Below are 17,923 nucleotides of genomic sequence, written 5' to 3' on the forward strand. Positions count from 1 at the left end.
TATTGTAGGTATTACGTCATTGTTTAACAAATTTGTAATTGATATCCGATGGCGCCCGAAATGCATTTAGGTCTGTAGTCTTTCCGTAATAAAGGATGACGTAGTGGTAACTCATTTGAATGCAATTGACTGAGAAACCACTGTGATGGCTTATTAGAATCCATAATAATTTCTGTCTGTCGTTTTATATAAAATTTCCATTGTTTATCAATACGAACCAAATTCTTATCCTTCCTTCCGTTAAAATACAAACCACGAAGAATTTTATTGCAGTCTTCTTCTTGTAAAGTTGATCTGACCGTAGTTTTTTCAAGGGGCAAATTTTAACGATCAATGACACACTTGGATCGTTGGATGAAATAATACCAACGTCTTTTAATACAGAAGTAGCTATAATGGCAGTGGGTCTGTCGGAGACGCCAGTACGATCACACTCAAGGGCCAATGATGGTAAATTTAATCTCTTTTTTGCAGAGGTGGTGATAATTTTTCCTTGACCTGTTCTGGGTCTTTTTGGTTAGGACTAGATGTTGCGAGAAAACTATCACATGAGCTGCTACTTTCAATGGAAAAGTCATCAGTCAAAGAACAAGAACAACAGGGCTTGTCAAAATAGTGTATCTCTGTGTTACGCGGTAAACTGTTTTCATTTCTATCTTGTTTTTCTTATTATTCACTGTTCTAACTATATCTATACCGCTTATCACAATTTTTCTGCTTGAGCTTTGGTCGATAATCTTTCAGATATTTCAAGAACTGTCGTATCGTTTGTTGTTTTATCGGGCTTTAATTCATGTTTTATGAACAGATAATATTTCATGTAGGTATTTGAGAAACAGGTAACTTCTCTGGCAAACAAAAACAGGACAGCTCGTCTTTGGTCGCGTTGGAGACGTTCCTGCTATTAAGACAAGTAATAAGTACTGATTACAGTTATAAACTAAGCTACAAGCATCATATACACATGAAAAATGGACTATTTACAGTAAATATCCCCATCTCAGCAGTAAAATAATGTAACGGTGTAACAAATAAGTGGACCACGAACAAGTGAACTGCTGTTAGCGAGCGAAAACTCTAAAAGTCACTGTCACTCCATCGGTGAGTGTAAAGAATGTATGACCCCTCCGCCGTGTTACGTAATACGCATGTTTTAAGGTCATTTATTCCTATCTTTCTCTAAGTCATAAAACTAAAAGAGTTAGATATACGGTTATACATAATGATCAGGACGACGGCACCAGTTAAAATTCCGATGTCCGTCTGTCCGTCCGTCCTTCAGTGCAACAGATAACTTGAGTAAAAATTAAGATATCTTGACGAAACTTGGTACACATGACTACATGAAACTTGGTTATGACTGTCAACAGTGACGTGGGAGCCAAGACGCGAATGCGCTGACTGTTTGTTTGATGGCAGGAGATATTTCGTCTTGTCCTCGTTCACCACCAGACCAATACGCTTCGCTTCCTTATCCAGTCTGGAAAAAGCAGAACTAACGGCGCGGGTGTTGTTTCCAATGATATCGATATCATCGGCGTACGCCAGTAGCTGTACACTCTTGTAGAAGATTGTACCTTCTCTATTTAGCTCTGCAGCTCGTATTATTTTCTCCAGCATCAGGTTAAAGAAGTCGCACGATAGTGAGTCACCTTGTCTCAAACCTCGTCTGGTATCGAACGGCTCGGAGAGGTCCTTCCCGATCCTGACGGAACTTTTGGTGTTGGTCAACGTCAGTTTACGCAGCCGTATTAGTTTTGCGGGGATACCAAATTCAGACATCGCGGCATAAAGGCAACTCCTTTTCGTGCTGTCGAAAGCAGCTTTAAAGTCGACAATGAGATGGTGTGTGTCTATCCTATTTTCACGGGTCTTCTCCAAAATTTGGCGCATGGTGAATATCTGGTCTGTTGTTGATTTTCCAGGTCTAAAGCCACACTGATAAGGTCCAATCAGTTTGTTGACGGTGGGCTTTAGTCTTTCACACAATACGCTCGACAGAACCTTATACGCGATGTTAAGGAGGCTTATCCCACGGTAATTGGCGCTAATTGTGGGGTCTCCCTTTTTGTGTATTGGGCAGAGTACACTGAGATTCCAATCGTCAGGCATGCTTTCTTCCGACCATATTCTGCAAAGAAGCTGATGCAAGCACCTTATCAGCTCTTCGCCGCCGTATTTGAAAAGCTCGGCCGGTAATCCATCGGCCCCCGCCGCCTTATTGTTCTTCAAGCGGGTAATTGCGAATTCGAATTTCTTCACGGTCGGGCAATGGAACATCTGCTCCATCGTCGTCGATTGGGGAATCGGGTTCGCCATCTCCTGGTGTTGTACTTTCACTGCCATTCAGCAGGCTGGGGAAGTGTTCCCTCCACAAACTCAGTATACTCTGGTCGTCAATAACTTTATCACCTCTGGGGTTCCTACAGGAGTGTGCTCCGGTATTGAAACCTTCAGTTAGTCGCCGGATCTTTTCGTAAAATTTTCGAGCATTACCCCTGTCGGCCAGCTTGTCAAGCTCTTCATACTCACGTATTTCGGTCTCTTTCTTTTTTTGTCTGCAAATGCGTCTCGCTTCCCTCTTCAGCTTTGCGCTTTTCTACACAGAGGCGGGTGCGTATTTTAGCTGCTACAAGATAGTAGTCCGAGTCGATGTTGGGACCACGAAGCGTACGCACATCAAAAACACTGGAGACATGTCGTCCATCTATCACAACATGATCTATCTGGTTGCGAGTGATTCGATCCGGGGACAGCCAAGTAGCTTGATGGATTTTCTTATGCTGGAATCTAGTACTACAGACGACCATATTTCGGGCCCCGGCGAAGTCGATCAGCCTCAGACCGTTTGGTGATGTTTCGTCATGGAGGCTGAATTTTCCGACTGTTGTGCCAAAGACACCTTCTTTACCCACCCTAGCGTTGAAATCGCCAAGCACGATTTTGACATCGTGGCGGGAGCAGCGCTCATAGGTACGTTCTAGGCGCTCATAGAAGGTATCTTTGATCACTTCATCCTTCTCTTCCGTGGGGGCGTGGGCGCAAATCAGCGATATGTTGAAGAACCTCGCTTTGATGCGGATTGTGGCTAGACGTTCATCCACCAGAGTGAATGCCAGACGACGGAGTCTCTCTCCCACCACGAATCCCACACCGAATTTGCGTTCCTTTATATGGCCGCTGTAGTAGATGTCACAAGGACCCACCTTCTTCCGTCCTTGTCCCGTCCATCGCATTTCTGGGATTGTGGTGATGTCAGCCTTTACTCTTACGAGGACATCAACCAGCTGGGCAGAGGCACCTTCCCAATTAAGGGTCCGGACATTCCCGGTGCATGCCCTTAAATCGTAGTCCTTTAAACGTTTGCAGTGGTCGTCATCAAAATTGGGGTCTCTCATCCGAGGCTGTTTTGTTCTTTTCATTGGGGGGGTGTTTTTATGTGGTGGGTCCCAAACCCTACGCACAACCTCGAAGCGGGTTTCGCCTTCTCACTTTAGCTCGCCTCCAAACGGATGTCTGTTGGCTACTCAGAGGATACTTGGTCTAAGACCGGAAGTCGTGAGCTGCTTGAGCCACATCTAAAAGAATCGTTCCTGGCCACTCCCAAGTGAATGACAGTCAGAAACTTTCCTCACTTACGTGAACTTCTACATATGACTCCATCCTCCAGTAAAATCAGCAGTAAAATAATGTAATGATGTAACAAATAAATGGACCGCGAAGAAGTGAACTGTTGTAAGCGCGCGAAAACTCTAAAGGTCACTGTCACTCCATCGGTGAGTGTAAAGAATGTAATACCCCTCCCCCGTGTTACTTAATACGCATGTTTTCAGGTCATTTATTTCTGTCTTGCTCTAACATAGGATCGCTAGGAACATCAAATAGCGTTTATAAAATGTTTGCAAATTTATGAGTATTTGACATATATTTTCAAAACTTCATGTCGATGGAGGCACCTCTAAATATAGCACGAGATTACTGATTTTTCTTGTGTTTAATTTTTACCTAAAACAGCAACTTTCTACAGAAATACTGAAGGCAAAATATAAAAAAAAATAAAATCGCACCCTAATATACATATATGGCAGTTAACCACACATTTTCCCCTCAATATATTAATATCTTTGTTATTACAATGAAATGAAAATGTTTAAACCTAAAAATAACAAAATTATTATAACTTGTCCCTATCGTTCCTATAGGAGCTATGAGATATAGTCGCACAATGTGGTCAATTTTTATACTCTCGCAACAAAAGTTACTAAGAGAGTATTATAGTTTCGTTCACATAACGGTTGTTTGTAAGTCAGAAAACTAAACGAGTTAGATATAGGGCTATATATATCAAAATGATCAGGGTGACGACACGAAATGCCTGTCTGTCACTTCGTTCTTCATTGCAACGGATAACTTGAGTAAAAATTGAGATTATCGATGAAACTCGGTACACATGTTCCTTGGGACCGTGAGAAGGTTGCTTTCGAAGATGCAAAATCGGACTACTGCCACGCCCACAAAATGGCGACAACCGAAAACACATAAAGTGTCATAACTAAGTCATAAATAAAGTTATAAAAGTAAAATTTGGATTCAAAGGATTGTCCTAGTAAGGGCCATATTTGGATGTAATTTTTTTGGGGAAGTGGGCGTTGCCCCGCCCAAATCGGCTATATAAACCAAACTTTCTGCAGTCGGTTCCCTTACGCACCCCACCATACACCATTAAAATAATTGAAATCGATATAACCACGCCCTCAGAAGCTGCACTCAGATTTTTTTACAAAATGGAAAATGGACGAGGCATCGCCCACTTACGGATCAAAAACTACTCGACCGATTTCAATGAAATTCGGTATATAATATTTTCTTGACACCCTGATGACACGTGTGGAAAATGGATAAAATCGGTTCACAACCACGACAACTTCCCATATAACTCAATTTTGAATTCCATCTGATTCCTTCACTTTATAATGCATACATAAGGAACCAATGAAGATAGCGGAATAAAACTTTACACAAATACTGTATATGATCTGTGGCATCACTTGTGAAAAAATTGTCAAAATCGGACTATAAGATATCCAATATAAAGAACTCAGTGGCTTACGGTAATTTTCACCGGAAAATATCGGTAAATCTCTCAGATATCTTAATTTAATTCAGAGGAAATCTTTTTCTTCTAACAGTGTGTCTCTGTATCAGAAATGTTTAAAATCAGGTCATAACTTCCGCTAGCTATCATATAGCTAATTATAGGATTTCCAAAAATACGATGGGCTTAATAGCTTATAAATCGGTTAATATGTATGATATGTATCTTAGCCAAATTAAACGAGCATATAATATTAGATATAATGTATGTTGGTGATGAAAATGAGTGAAATCGGTGCAGAAATTAGCTCAGCCTATATGCTATATATGATCATTTTCGTTTTTCTATTGGACTTTATGCCTAATATATGGGTCAAATTATGTGTGATCTTTATAAAAATTTAGCAATAAATTGCGAGAGTATAAAATGTTCGGTTGCACCGGAACATAGACTTTCCTTACTTGTTTTGTAATACAGTGGAACTTCTCTAACTCGAATCACCATAATCCTCAAAAAAACTGCGAGTTAGAGAGACTTCGATAGAATTTTCATTAAAACTTTTCTCTTTGCTTTCTGCCTCGATAGTACAATTTTAATTTTTGTATTATGACCTGGTCGCAAAGTTCGATTTATAGAAGTAAATTTGTATGAAATTTGACTTCTATTCCCAATTCAAGAGTTCGAGTTATGGAGAACTTCGAGTTACGGAAGTTTGAGTTATGGAAGGAAATTTGTATGGAATTTGATTTCTAAACGCCATTGTCAATTCAAGGTTCATGTTATGGAGAGCTTCGAGTTACGGTATATTTAAAATATTTTTCTAGATTTTTGGTGAAAATTTCATAGCGATATCTCAACGGAAGTTATTTATTTTGGCCTCGTTATTTATGGCGATGGGATAAATGCAGTTTGTTTAGAGATTGATTGATGTAAGCAGTTCGGTCCATCTTTAGGTAAAAAATATGTAAACTGTGGAGATTTTATGTCGAAATTCATTTATTTCTCGTGCTGAATATATGTGTATATAAAACATCTTGTAAATTAGCAATAAAGCAAAGATCATTTATGATCATAACTGGTTTCTTAATCTTGACCCTATTATTTAATAGGTTTTATGTGTATTAAATATTATATATACATTTTTTGTTTTGTAAAATTGTGCAATTAAATAAAACTAAATTAATTGCGTTGTACCTACACACACATGTACAAATCACATACATATGTATGTATCTCTCTCGCATTGAAGCTAACGTTTTATATACATGAAGTTTAAACAATTACAATCAATTATAAATGTGAAATATGATAGGAATAAATGTAATGCAACATTCGAATGAAACAAAAACTCATGATATGAATATATAGTAATGTTAACTCTACTCAAAAGTGATTCAAAAGTTGGTCCTTGCGTCCTCGCTGATAAATATTTTGTATGTGTGCCTCTTACCGTGATCTTATTTCGATCTTAGACGGTGTGATAAGAAGGAACTGCTCAGGGAAATCGGCAGACTTTGACCGCGTTTCAGTGCCTCCTCTCGCGGAACCAATTGGTGCGTTGTGGGTGTAATCACAGTGTACTTTGTTGTCGGCGCCAAAACTGTATAATACGAGTGCACTGGCACGCGAACAGTTTCGATAGTAGTAAGCTTGGGCTGCCTCAAAGCTAAGTCCGATTTCTCTTGTAGTTGTGTGAGTCCACTCGAGTGACCATCGCTTTCGAATGTGTACAATGCTCGTGAATTGAGTTGGTCGATTGGGCCTAATAAATCGCTGAGCTTATAAGACGTCATTTGTCGGTCGGCATTAGATAACTCGCCAGCTTCGTTTTCACCCTCACCATTTTCAATGGCAATATTGTCTCCACCACTAGCGTTTCCTTCGTCCTCGTTACCTTCACTTTCATCTTGTGCACCTTGCACGTTGTCTAATGTTAGTAGACCATTATCACCTTCTCCATCGGTATTTTCAGTATCTTCTTCTTGATCCTGAGCTGATCCAACACTAATTTCAGCTGTTGCCCCAACATTCAAGTTATTGTTGTCGGTATTCGCGCTTTCTGATAATATTGCCAATATTTTGCTTCTGGTACTCTCCAAAATATTCGCCACCTCTTGTTGCGGCCGTTCAGACTTTTGTTGTCCTTCCAATCCTAACTCACCGAGTTGTACAGCTTCATTTTGTGACGCTAATGCCGCTCTTAGTTCTGCTTCCCGGTATGCCTCGAAGTGCGCCTTCTTGGCTTCCTGTACTTCAGGCGTATCTCTCACCGGCAGTGGTGCAAATCTGTTGGGATTCTTTGGGGCTTTTGGCAAGTTGGTAGCGGCAGCCTTAAACCCCTGATTGCGTCCGGCCTCATACTTGACTGTCTGCAGCTTTCCATCTGCATCAACATACGAATAAAAACCGCGCGATGAACCGTCCAGGGTTAGGTACTCAGCTTTAGCAGATTGATCAGCACTGTAACCATACGAATAAAAGCCATTCGAATCCTGTTCGTGATATTGCGTATTAGCCGGTGCCGTGTCCTTTTTATCTAGCGTTGCACTCTCTAATTTGGTAAGCAGTATCTCGTTGGGTGTATAATGTATGGTCGACGCTGTAGTTAGGGTCACCCAAATCAAGGCAAGTATGAACCGCATTTTGAAGAAGTAATCTAAAAGGATGCTTAGTTCGGTCGAAATATCCAAATAGTTTGCAGTGTGCGTTGAGGCTGTGTCCACCTTTCAAAGCTGCGAAACCACTAACTTCAAGCAATTGTGAACGGTTTCATTTATATTGTATAACACCCCTTCGAAGAATCTGCTGCACGCGACAGATAACCGCTCGCTATATTTTTGCAACAATTTGTTGCAGTTTGTGGGGTAGACGGTGCATGGTACTCGTAGTATCTTTTACGAAAAAGCGTGGTTTGTCACAAGTAGTGACCTCGAAATGCAGCCAATAGACAAGTACCGGCAGCCACCAGTAAACAACAACCACCAACCTGAGGTATCAGTTGGCACAACACTTTGGCGCGCAAGAAGCCCAGCTTGGCGGATTATTTTACAGACCATCTGACATACTGACTTCATGATATTATTTACCCATCCAATCTCTGGTTTGCGTTGAAGCGCACATTCGCGTTATTGTTTATACAATACGTATGTACGTACGTATGTCTTTATGTTTGTGAGTAGACAGATCGATCGCTTCCGATGTTGTAATAACGAACTTCTTATGTTCCTCACAATAAGTTTATTAACGCTTGAAGACCTATTAGATATCAAATTTGCTAAAAAAAAAGCTTACTTTACTTTAAAATATAAGATACAGAGTCTAAGCTTTCACTGCGGCCAAGTTGCATGGCGTAGTCTGAAAACTGTTAACTGTTATACTGTTATCCTAAGTCCGAGTATAACTAATATCTGCATAAAAGTGAGAAATATTTCCGTCTTTATTACTTGATATTAAAATAATTCCTTTGTCTTGTATTACAATTAACCAGTTTGGGTTAATAAAGAGCAAATTAAGTGCATCTTATTGATGCAACATTTATTTATAATGTATAAAACTAGTGCACTCTGGGGACCATCCACAGTCGATTTACCTATTTCGACTTTGTAACTCAGCGAACTTAAAGCTTTTGTAAAAAGAGATGCTTAATTAAGCTGTAAACTCGACAACGCTGTCAGCTTCGCTGTTCACGCTTTGCGCTTGATATACTTGATTCAACCGGAATAATAATTAATAGAACCGGAACGGTTTTGACGGTTTTGACAGGACCTTGGTCATGTTGCCGTTTTATGGCTCTATTAAAAGCTTAAAATTTTGGTACGAGATTCTTTTACTATTAATTTGCCGGTTCTTTCGTATACACAACCCATGTACATATTTTAGTTTCCTTTTCTATTTAGTTTCCTTTTAAAAAATTCGCAAAATATTGCAAAGAGTATAATAGTTATATTCACCTAAGGGTTATTTTTATCTGATCACACGTTAGTTATGCGAGAAATTGTGAATTGATTACAATCAATCAGAAGCGAGGAATATACAATGCATATGTACATTAAGTATATTAGGCTAGAACAAGGTCTGCACCGATTTCATTTTATCCGACAGTAATTGCATTCATTAAAATATCACACATATTGTCCGACAGAACTACATATATAAAGTCTACCGCATGAACGAAAAACATTACACTATGTAGATTGGTGGAAGTTGTGAACCGATGTTTCAGTTTAATTTCGTTAAGATATCTTGCAAACTAACTGATAGTTTTCTTAAGTCTTAAGGAAGGCACCATTAGGGCCAAGTTTTATTTCGTTTTCTTCGTTGATGTATTTTTCCAGTTAATTTCATATAATGATATAATACGAACACTTAACAAAATGTATATACAGTTATATATAAGATGTCGACTTATTATACTCATTTCCATATAGGTCTTTTATATATCTATATATTTTATCTTTGAATTTGCTCTCCATTGAACTCTTCGTTAAGCTATTCTGCCACTTAAACGACCAGTTGCACGGAGTATCTTGTGTTTTTGTCACGTAACGGTTGTTTGCAACATCTAAAACTAAACGAGTTAGATATAAAGTTTTGTATGTCCAAAAAAGAAAGGATGGATAATTTCGGTTGTAACCAGGTGCAATACATGACCAGCAACCTTTTGTTCACGTGTGTCCAGGAACAGTATACTAAGTTTCATTAATTTATCTCAATTTTTACTAAATTTCTTGATTACGTGGACAGACGGATGGTCGGATAGATATACATCCAGAATTCAACTCTTCTCGTCATTATTTGTATGAGATCTAGATCTCAAAAACAAAAGGCAAGATAAAAAAACGCGAAACCTTTAACTCAAATTGTTTTATTACTGACTTTTCTTATCACCACACATATAATATATTGCTTGCATAATTGCAAGTGACAAATAAAGATAATAACAGATAATCAAATATTATGTGAGATTAATAGTATACTAACTAAGCTCCTTATGATTATCAACAACATGCCTCAAAATCGGGCAGTTTATTATTATTATTATTATTATTATTATATTTATCTACATGTGATATATGTAAATATATTTAAGATGATACCTATTAGCAATGAGCTGGTGCAAATGTGATAACTTATAAAATTAGAATTAACCACAGCTTTGACAAGTTGTAGCATACAAAAAAGGAAATAAGTTGGGATCACATTTTTTATTGTATAAAATTCTTTTGGAAAAGTAGGCGTGGCTCCGACTGTTTGATTCGTTCTCCTATCCCTTGACTTATATCCCTTATGTCGGATATAATAAGATTTCAGATATCGAAATATATTTGATGTCTTCGAAGAAAAGGTAGAATATGAGTAACATACAACACAGCCGAAAAAAATGTTTTCTATAAGAGACTTAGATCGAATTGTAATATTTTATAGTTAGGCCTAAACTTCAGTTCCCGAACAATTGTCCGTGAAATATATGGAAGTGAGTTTACTATCGGGTCAATGTTATTGTCCTGATAGTGCCAGCTGAGAGAGGTGATTTTATCCCTGTGATTGCAATCACTTTTTGTATATAACAGTAAATCCGGTAAAATAGCAATACCAATAGCAGTACTTTGAGTTCAATCGCAGTTCAGTGATTTTAGTTCACAGTAGCAATATAAAATCACAGTGATTTAAAAAACCGCAATATCGCTAATCACTAGAGTATATAATGTTCGACTGCAAACGAACTTAGCCAATGCCGACTTATCATTTAAAATAGGTACGATTACCGGTTGTTCAAGTGGTATAGTAGTTCAACAGAAAGCAAGTTCAAAGATAGCAATTTACGAACATCTCGCTATGTTAAAATGAGTAAAAAATCCACTCTGAATGCTATAGGCGTCGCTATTTTCACAACTCACGAGCAGTTGACAAACAGATCTCAAATACAACAGTCAGCTAACGCAGAGCTTTTAACTTAAATAATATATTAATTTCATGTAAATAATAAAGTAGTTTTAATAAAATGGATGTTAAAGGAAAAAATGTTATATATTCGGGTGGATTTGGTGGCATCGGTTTAGCTTGCGTCAGAGAGTTTCTAAAACATGGAGCAAAGGTAAAGTTTAACGAAATTTTTTGTTTGATAACGTAATTGCGAAACGATTGTTTGTAAAAGCAAAAGGAAGCCCAAATATGTAGGTATAAACTTAAGTATTTAAATAAGAAATAAATTACCTAATTTACGTATTTCTTACTACTAATTTACAATTCTCTCAAATCATGACCCATTTTTTCGAAAAAAAATATGCCTTTCTAGAAGGATTCTGAATATGAATGGCAACATATGTTTTCTAGACCCAAATAATATTTTTGTTTAATTTGCACTTCAGATTTGTAACTAAACTCTTATAAATATAAATGACAAATACAGATAATATCAAATATTTGAATGTCATAGAGATTAAAATTATATCTGCCCCCTGGTTATCATAGGCATACCTCAAAAACGGACTGCACTACATTCAACACTCTCTCATTTACATACAAACACACCTACATACATATACATATGTATATTTCAGATGATAGCCATTAGCAACTAGCCCATGTCACAAGTTATAACTACTCATATACCTAATATAAGGATTGATATGAACAGCTGCTGTCCGCTAAATAGCAACGACACTTAGAATTATCATATGTACTTTTTACGCTAATTTTATTTAAAGATATGGACAATTCATGTTATTCAAATTCATGTTTCAATATTTCAAAAAAATTTATGTAACTTTGCCATGGGTCGTTATCCATTAAAATTTCCACATAATAGGCAGATTTTTCTTAGCCCACTGCAACTTAACAATCTTTAGTATATCAACATATGTCCTTTATTGAAAATTCCATCAATCTCATGGAGTGGACAAACAAAACACAATCAAACACATCGCCACACGTTCACCACCATGCTTCACTAAGAGTAAAACACAGCGTTAGTTGAACTATCGATTTTTTGGTCATCAAATATATTTTCGATCATCTCGGCCTCATTCTTTCTGAACTTTTCTGGACCTCTTTCTATGTGCAACATTGGTAACAGTCATTAAAAATAATTTGTTTGAAACATTTGACCTGGTTCGTAATTTCACTGTACGCCCTGTAGCTTAACGTAGGCCAAAACTAGGTCAGCTGATGCTTGTTTTTGATTGCAAATCTTGAAGAAAAACATTTTCAACAGTAAATTCAAAGTAGATACCCACCAAAAAATCTGTAATATTTTTACCCAAATAGCATAGCGAATGTCGAATACGTCATTGTACAACTGTTTCTAAGAAGACGCCTCACTTTATTCACTTTGTACTAAGGAACGTGTTTACTGTTTTGGAAAAATTTATAGAAATTCCATTCCATAACTACAAAACCACAAACTAGGTAGTCAATAAAGTAACAGACCTAATGCAAACATTTTAACGAAAAAAATAATAATAAATTTAAGAATTTTATTATTAATCTCCATTATTAATCTATTCTTCTTCTTCTTATTGACTGGCGTAGACACCGCTTACGCGGTTATAGCCGAGTCCAAAACAGCGCGTTACGTATCCCTCCTTCTGGCAATTGGTTATACCAAGCGAAGCCAAGTCCCTCTCCACCTGGTCCTTCCATCGGAGTGGAGATCTCCCTCTTCCTCGGCTTCCACCAGCGGGTACTGCATCGAATACTTTCAGAGCTGGAGCACTTTCATCCATTCGAACAACATGACCTAGCCAGCGTAGCCGCTGTTTTTTTATTCGCTGGACTATGTCTATGTCGTCGAATAACACATACAGCTCATCGTTCCATCGTCTGCGGTATTCGCCGTTGCCAATGTTTAAGGGACCATAAATCTTCCGCAAAACCTTTCTCTCGAAAACTCCTAGTGCCGTCTCATCGGATGTTGACATCGTCCACGCTTCTGCACCGTAAAGTAGGACGGGAATGATGAGAGACTTGTAGAGTTTGGTTTTTGTTCGTCGAGAGAGGACTTTACTTTTCAATTGCTTACTCAGTCCAAAGTAGCACCTGTTGGCAAGTGTGATTTTGCGTTGGATTTCCAGGCTACAATCTCAAAGTTATGACTGTCAACAGGTACGTGGGAGCCAAGACGCGAGTGCGCTGACTGTTTGTTTGATGACAGGAGATATTTCGTCTTGCCCCCGTTCACCACCAGACCCATACGCTTCGCTTCCTTATCCAGATTGCGGAGATGTCAGCCTTTAGTTGTATGAGGACATCAACCAGCTAGGCAGAGGCACCTTCCCAATTAAGGATCCGGACATTCCAGGTGCATGCCCTTAAATCGTAGTCCTTTAAACGTTTGCAGTGGTCGTCATCAAAATTGGGGTCTCTCATCCGAGGCTGTTTTGTTCTTTTCATTGGGGGGGTGTTTTTATGTGGTGGGTCCCAAACCCTACGCACAACCTCGAAGCGGGTTTCGCCTTCTCACTTTAGCTCGCCTCCAAACGGATGTCTGTTGGCTTCCCAGAGGATACTTGGTCTAAGACCGGAAGTCGTTAGCTGCTTGAGCCACATGTAAAAGAATCGTTCCTGGCCACTCCCAAGTAAATGACAGTCAGAAACTTTCCTCACTTACGTGAACTTCTACATATGACTCCATCCTCCTTATTAATATATTAAGGGTTCCAAATTAGCTGACAACTGCTGTGAATATAATAAAGGTTATATTTTTTGTAAAGTTACCAGATACACCACTGTTGAATTAGTTCATTGATCGTTTGAATGTCTTTTTATTTTATAATAGTATGTCACAATATTTGATCTCGAAGAAAATGACGAAGCAATGCTGGCTCTTAGAAAATCGTACCCTAATGCCACAATTGATTTTATACCTGTGGATATGAGGAAAAAGGCGAGCATTACGATGGCCTTTAAATCAGCAGTAGAGAAAATGGAGCACTTCGACGTTCTGGTCAACGGTTGCGCAATAATGATGGATAGCCAAGTTGAATTAACGATAGAAATTAATTTGGTAAGATGCTATGTTGCTTTAAAATTGTTTGTTGTATTTCGCAAAATGATTTTTTTTATAATATTCCTCTATAGTTGGGTTTAATCCATAGCACCCTAGCTGCACTGCCTTATATGGACAAATCAAGTGGAGGACACGGTGGAGTTATTGTAAATATTTCATCCGTGGCTGGCTTGGAGACACCCGGTTTATTTGCTATATATACTGCTTCAAAACATGGTGTTACAGCTTTCACTCGCTGCATGGGGGTTTGTATTGAAAGTTTACATTGTTTTGATTATTTGAATCATATCCTATTATCTTCCACTTATAAAAGGATCAAATCTATTACGATCGTTTCGGCGTCAGTTTTATAACAATATGTCCTGGACTTACAGAAACAAGTCTTACAAAGGATCTACATTCACGAGTTACCTTCCAGTTTAACGAAGAAGTCGCTAAAATTTTTCTCCATTCCAAACAACAGTCAGCAGAATTGTGCGCCGAGAATATGATTAAAGTAATTGAAATTGGTAAGAACGGGGGTGTTTACTTGCTCGATTTAGGCAATATTCAGGAGATAACATATCCACAGCTATGGGAACCTACTTTTGAGGCACACTAAGAGATTTTGAAAATTAATAAAGGGAATAGAATTTAGTTTCAGGTGATGGATTTGTTTTAATATGAAATAGTAATAGAAGGAGAAAAGATAAACTCTTCAAATATTAAATAAAAATATAAGAAAATTCAGCTGTTTCCATATACAGTGATCCCCACTTAAGTGCCCTCCCGCTTAAGTGCCCATATTTTGCGGCATCGTTTTTTTCTCTGAATTTACATATAAAATTCTCCTCTTAAGAGCCTCCGTTTAAGTGCCTTTCCAGCTTAAATGCCTGTAATATTGTTTGCAATTCCTCTTTTAAGTGCCTCTTAATATTTTTGGCATTGAATGCGCTGAGAATTATCAAAAGGAAACACTTACATAGTTTTGTAATGTTTTTTTTTCATATTTATTGTTATTAATAAGAAATAAATGTGACTTTTATTCTAAAAGAAAAAATATTAGATCGAAGTATTTGAGAAAAAGCTTGGTAAGTACCTCGAGGCACTTAAGTGGGATTCATTTAAGTGCCTTTCCCGCTTAAATGTCTCAAAAGTCTTGCATGGGGGGGGGGGAGAAGGGGCACTTAAGCGGGGATTACTGTAGTCAAATTTTGATGTCCACTGTTTGAATACAAGAGCACATAGTTATGTGAACTACTGTCATGCTACGATATGAAAATCTGGTATCAATGCACAGTGGTTCCGCCCATAGCCCAAAATCAAAAAATCGATAACAAAATTATTTAACAAAATATAAAGGAATTGCTTCTAAAAGGCCAAAATTTTATATGGTGAAACAGTTTTATCTGAATATCTAACGGGACTTCTAAAAATAGAATCTAAGACGTGAGCAAGTGTTACTTTTCAAAGTGTAGCGAATACTTCACAACTAACGGTGCAATTCAAAGTGGTCTGTCGAAAAGTTTCTTTCCCGAATTTGAATGATTTTAAATGGATTTTAAAGTGAAAGATATATATTTTATTTTCTGGAGTCATTACATTTATGCACTTAATTATACAGCATGAAAATGGAAGAAATCGAATTATAACCACGCTCACTTCCCATACAAATGTTATGTTGAAAACTACTAAAAGTGCTTTAATTCAATAATGAAAAACACCAGAAAGCCTAAATTTTATTGTAAAGATTGTACAGAAAAGCTTCATAAAACTTGGTAAAAAAATGGACAATGTGCGTGGTGTCGCCTACCTAAGTTGGGTTCATAATATTTTTTTGCATCCCAATACTGCACTTTGAAACAATTTTGAAGTTCATCTGATACAAATCCTACATTTACAAGGCATCAGTGCTTTTGGCTAATTCGGTAAACTTCTTAGATACGATTTGTTTTTCATCTTTTTATTTGGTAAATATCTTATTGTGATGTCCTATTCAGAATCTGTATATATATTTTTGTTTTTTAACGACGTAGCTATGAAAAGTTGCCTTGTAACAAACATTCCAAATATCAAACAGCTGGCTTAATGTTTTGATGTATCACAGTCGAAAATTAAAAAAAAAAATTAAATTTAAAACATTTATTAAGAAAAGTATTCTCTTAAATTACTTAAAATACTATTTATACATCAAACTGTTTTTTTTTTTGCAATAGCAGCCTTGCCCTAATCAAAACATCTAGTTTGTTTTCCCCACAAACTGCACTCGATGCTTCTGTTACCAACTTGATGCTGCGCTCCACGGCTTGGGTGTGGCATGACCGTTTTTAACAATGTCTTTCAAAGTTTCAACAGACATATTTAAAGTTAGAGGTGGCTCAGTAATATCTCAGTCTCGCCACATAATATGTCAGTGTAACCTTTGTCGTATAAGTTGAATGCTGGTACTTTAAACGCTCGAATTTTTCGAGCGTTCTCTGATCTAGGTTTGACAATTTATCTATATGCAATATCCCTTATAACCTATCTGTCGTCAATCATGTGAGAAGATTTTCTGGGTAACCAAAATATCCATTTCGTTGGATTACTTTGTTAACGATTGCTTTCATATCGAAATTCAAATAACGACTTATGCTCTGAACACAAAAACGACGACACGACACAACGCACAGTGGGTCCGCTTGTATGAAGCCGCGGCTATAAATACTTCCCGTTGAGATATCGCTATGAAATTTTCACCAAAAATCTAAAAAAATATTCTAAATATATTATAAAAAAATTAGCCACATCGAGCGACTATATCCTATAGCTCCCATAGGAACGATCGGGACAAGTTATAATAATTTTGTTGTTTTCGGTTTTAAACTTTGTCAATTTATTGTAATAACAGAGATCTTAATATACGGAAGGAAAAAGGCGTGGTTCACTCCCGCCCGCCCACTTCTTTACATATATACATATACAGATTCTTTATAAGACATTTAAATATATAAATATATATAGTATATACATATTGTTAATAAGACATTATAATCAGATATTTAACAAAAAAATTTGCTATGAGAGTATCTGAGAGATTTACCGAATTAGCCAAAAACACTGAGGCCTTCATGTTCTATATCTGGGGCCTTGAAAAGTTATAGTCCGATTTCGGCGATTTTTACACCTGCGCGCGATGCCACACTCTAAATGTAGTATTTGTATGAGATGGACTTGAAAACTATGGTGTAAATGTTGTAAACCGATTTCGCGAATTTATTTTAGCTTTAGCAGTTTACGAGATATGCACAAAAAACATAAATGAGCGCGGTTACGCCCACTTTCCCAAAAAAAAGTTTTTCCAAATATTCATTTGCGTAATATGATCCTTTGTATCAAATTTTGTTTTCATAACTTTATAGAACTTTACAAGGCAAATTTGACATTGAAGAAAAAAATGGCGTTAGTATATTGTAGATTATGCAAATTTCTGCAGCAAACTTTAACTTTTATATTTATATTTATTTATATAATTTTATTGATAAATGTGACTTCTTAGATCTAAGAAGTTGGTGAAAAGATATAGCGAGCCTATAGCCTGTTGTAGTAGAGGTTGGCTCGCCCAAGATGAGCGAGTTGAAACAGTAAAATGAAAAATTAAGTAACCAGTTGATTTTTTAACTTTTTAATAATTTAATTATACAGAGTATTTAATTTTTTTGGGACATTATATAACTTGTTTTAACAGGAATATCTTACACAGAGTACTTTTCATAGCAAGAAAATGGCTATAGAAAAAGAATTAAAAATAACTGTTATTTATTAATATTTATCAGAGAATATCTACGATATATAAAATATTT

The 17,923-nt window shown here is 37.1% G+C and overlaps 2 protein-coding genes across 2 annotated transcripts; one reads left to right on the forward strand and one right to left on the reverse strand.

Moving 5' to 3' along the window:
- Window positions 1-6,552: 6,552 nt before the first annotated feature.
- On the reverse strand, window positions 6,553-7,737 carry LOC105211571 (uncharacterized). Its single transcript, XM_011183082.3, has one exon. It carries the CDS (start codon window positions 7,735-7,737, stop codon window positions 6,553-6,555), a length of 1,185 nt encoding a protein of 394 aa, XP_011181384.1.
- Window positions 7,738-10,896: 3,159 nt separating this feature from the next.
- LOC105211572 (alcohol dehydrogenase) lies at window positions 10,897-14,749 on the forward strand. Its single transcript, XM_011183083.2, has 4 exons — window positions 10,897-11,189; window positions 13,872-14,099; window positions 14,174-14,347; window positions 14,416-14,749. Exons 1-4 carry the CDS (start codon window positions 11,097-11,099, stop codon window positions 14,701-14,703), a joined length of 783 nt encoding a protein of 260 aa, XP_011181385.2. The 5' UTR covers window positions 10,897-11,096; the 3' UTR covers window positions 14,704-14,749.
- The last annotated feature ends 3,174 nt before the right edge of the window (window positions 14,750-17,923 follow it).

The sequence above is a fragment of the Zeugodacus cucurbitae genome, chromosome 4 (genome assembly GCF_028554725.1).
Source record: "Zeugodacus cucurbitae isolate PBARC_wt_2022May chromosome 4, idZeuCucr1.2, whole genome shotgun sequence".
Taxonomy (NCBI): Eukaryota; Metazoa; Arthropoda; class Insecta; order Diptera; family Tephritidae; genus Zeugodacus; species Zeugodacus cucurbitae.

Excerpts from the sequence above, each read along its gene's own strand:
- LOC105211571 (XM_011183082.3), bottom strand. The coding sequence starts at position 7,737 with ATGCGGTTCATACTTGCCTTGATTTGGGTGACCCTAACTACAGCGTCG.
- LOC105211572 (XM_011183083.2), top strand. The coding sequence starts at position 11,097 with ATGGATGTTAAAGGAAAAAATGTTATATATTCGGGTGGATTTGGTGGC. Across the intron at positions 14,100-14,173 it reads TAACGATAGAAATTAATTTG|TTGGGTTTAATCCATAGCAC; the intron begins GTAAGATGCTAT and ends ATTCCTCTATAG. Across the intron at positions 14,348-14,415 it reads CTTTCACTCGCTGCATGGGG|GATCAAATCTATTACGATCG; the intron begins GTTTGTATTGAA and ends CACTTATAAAAG.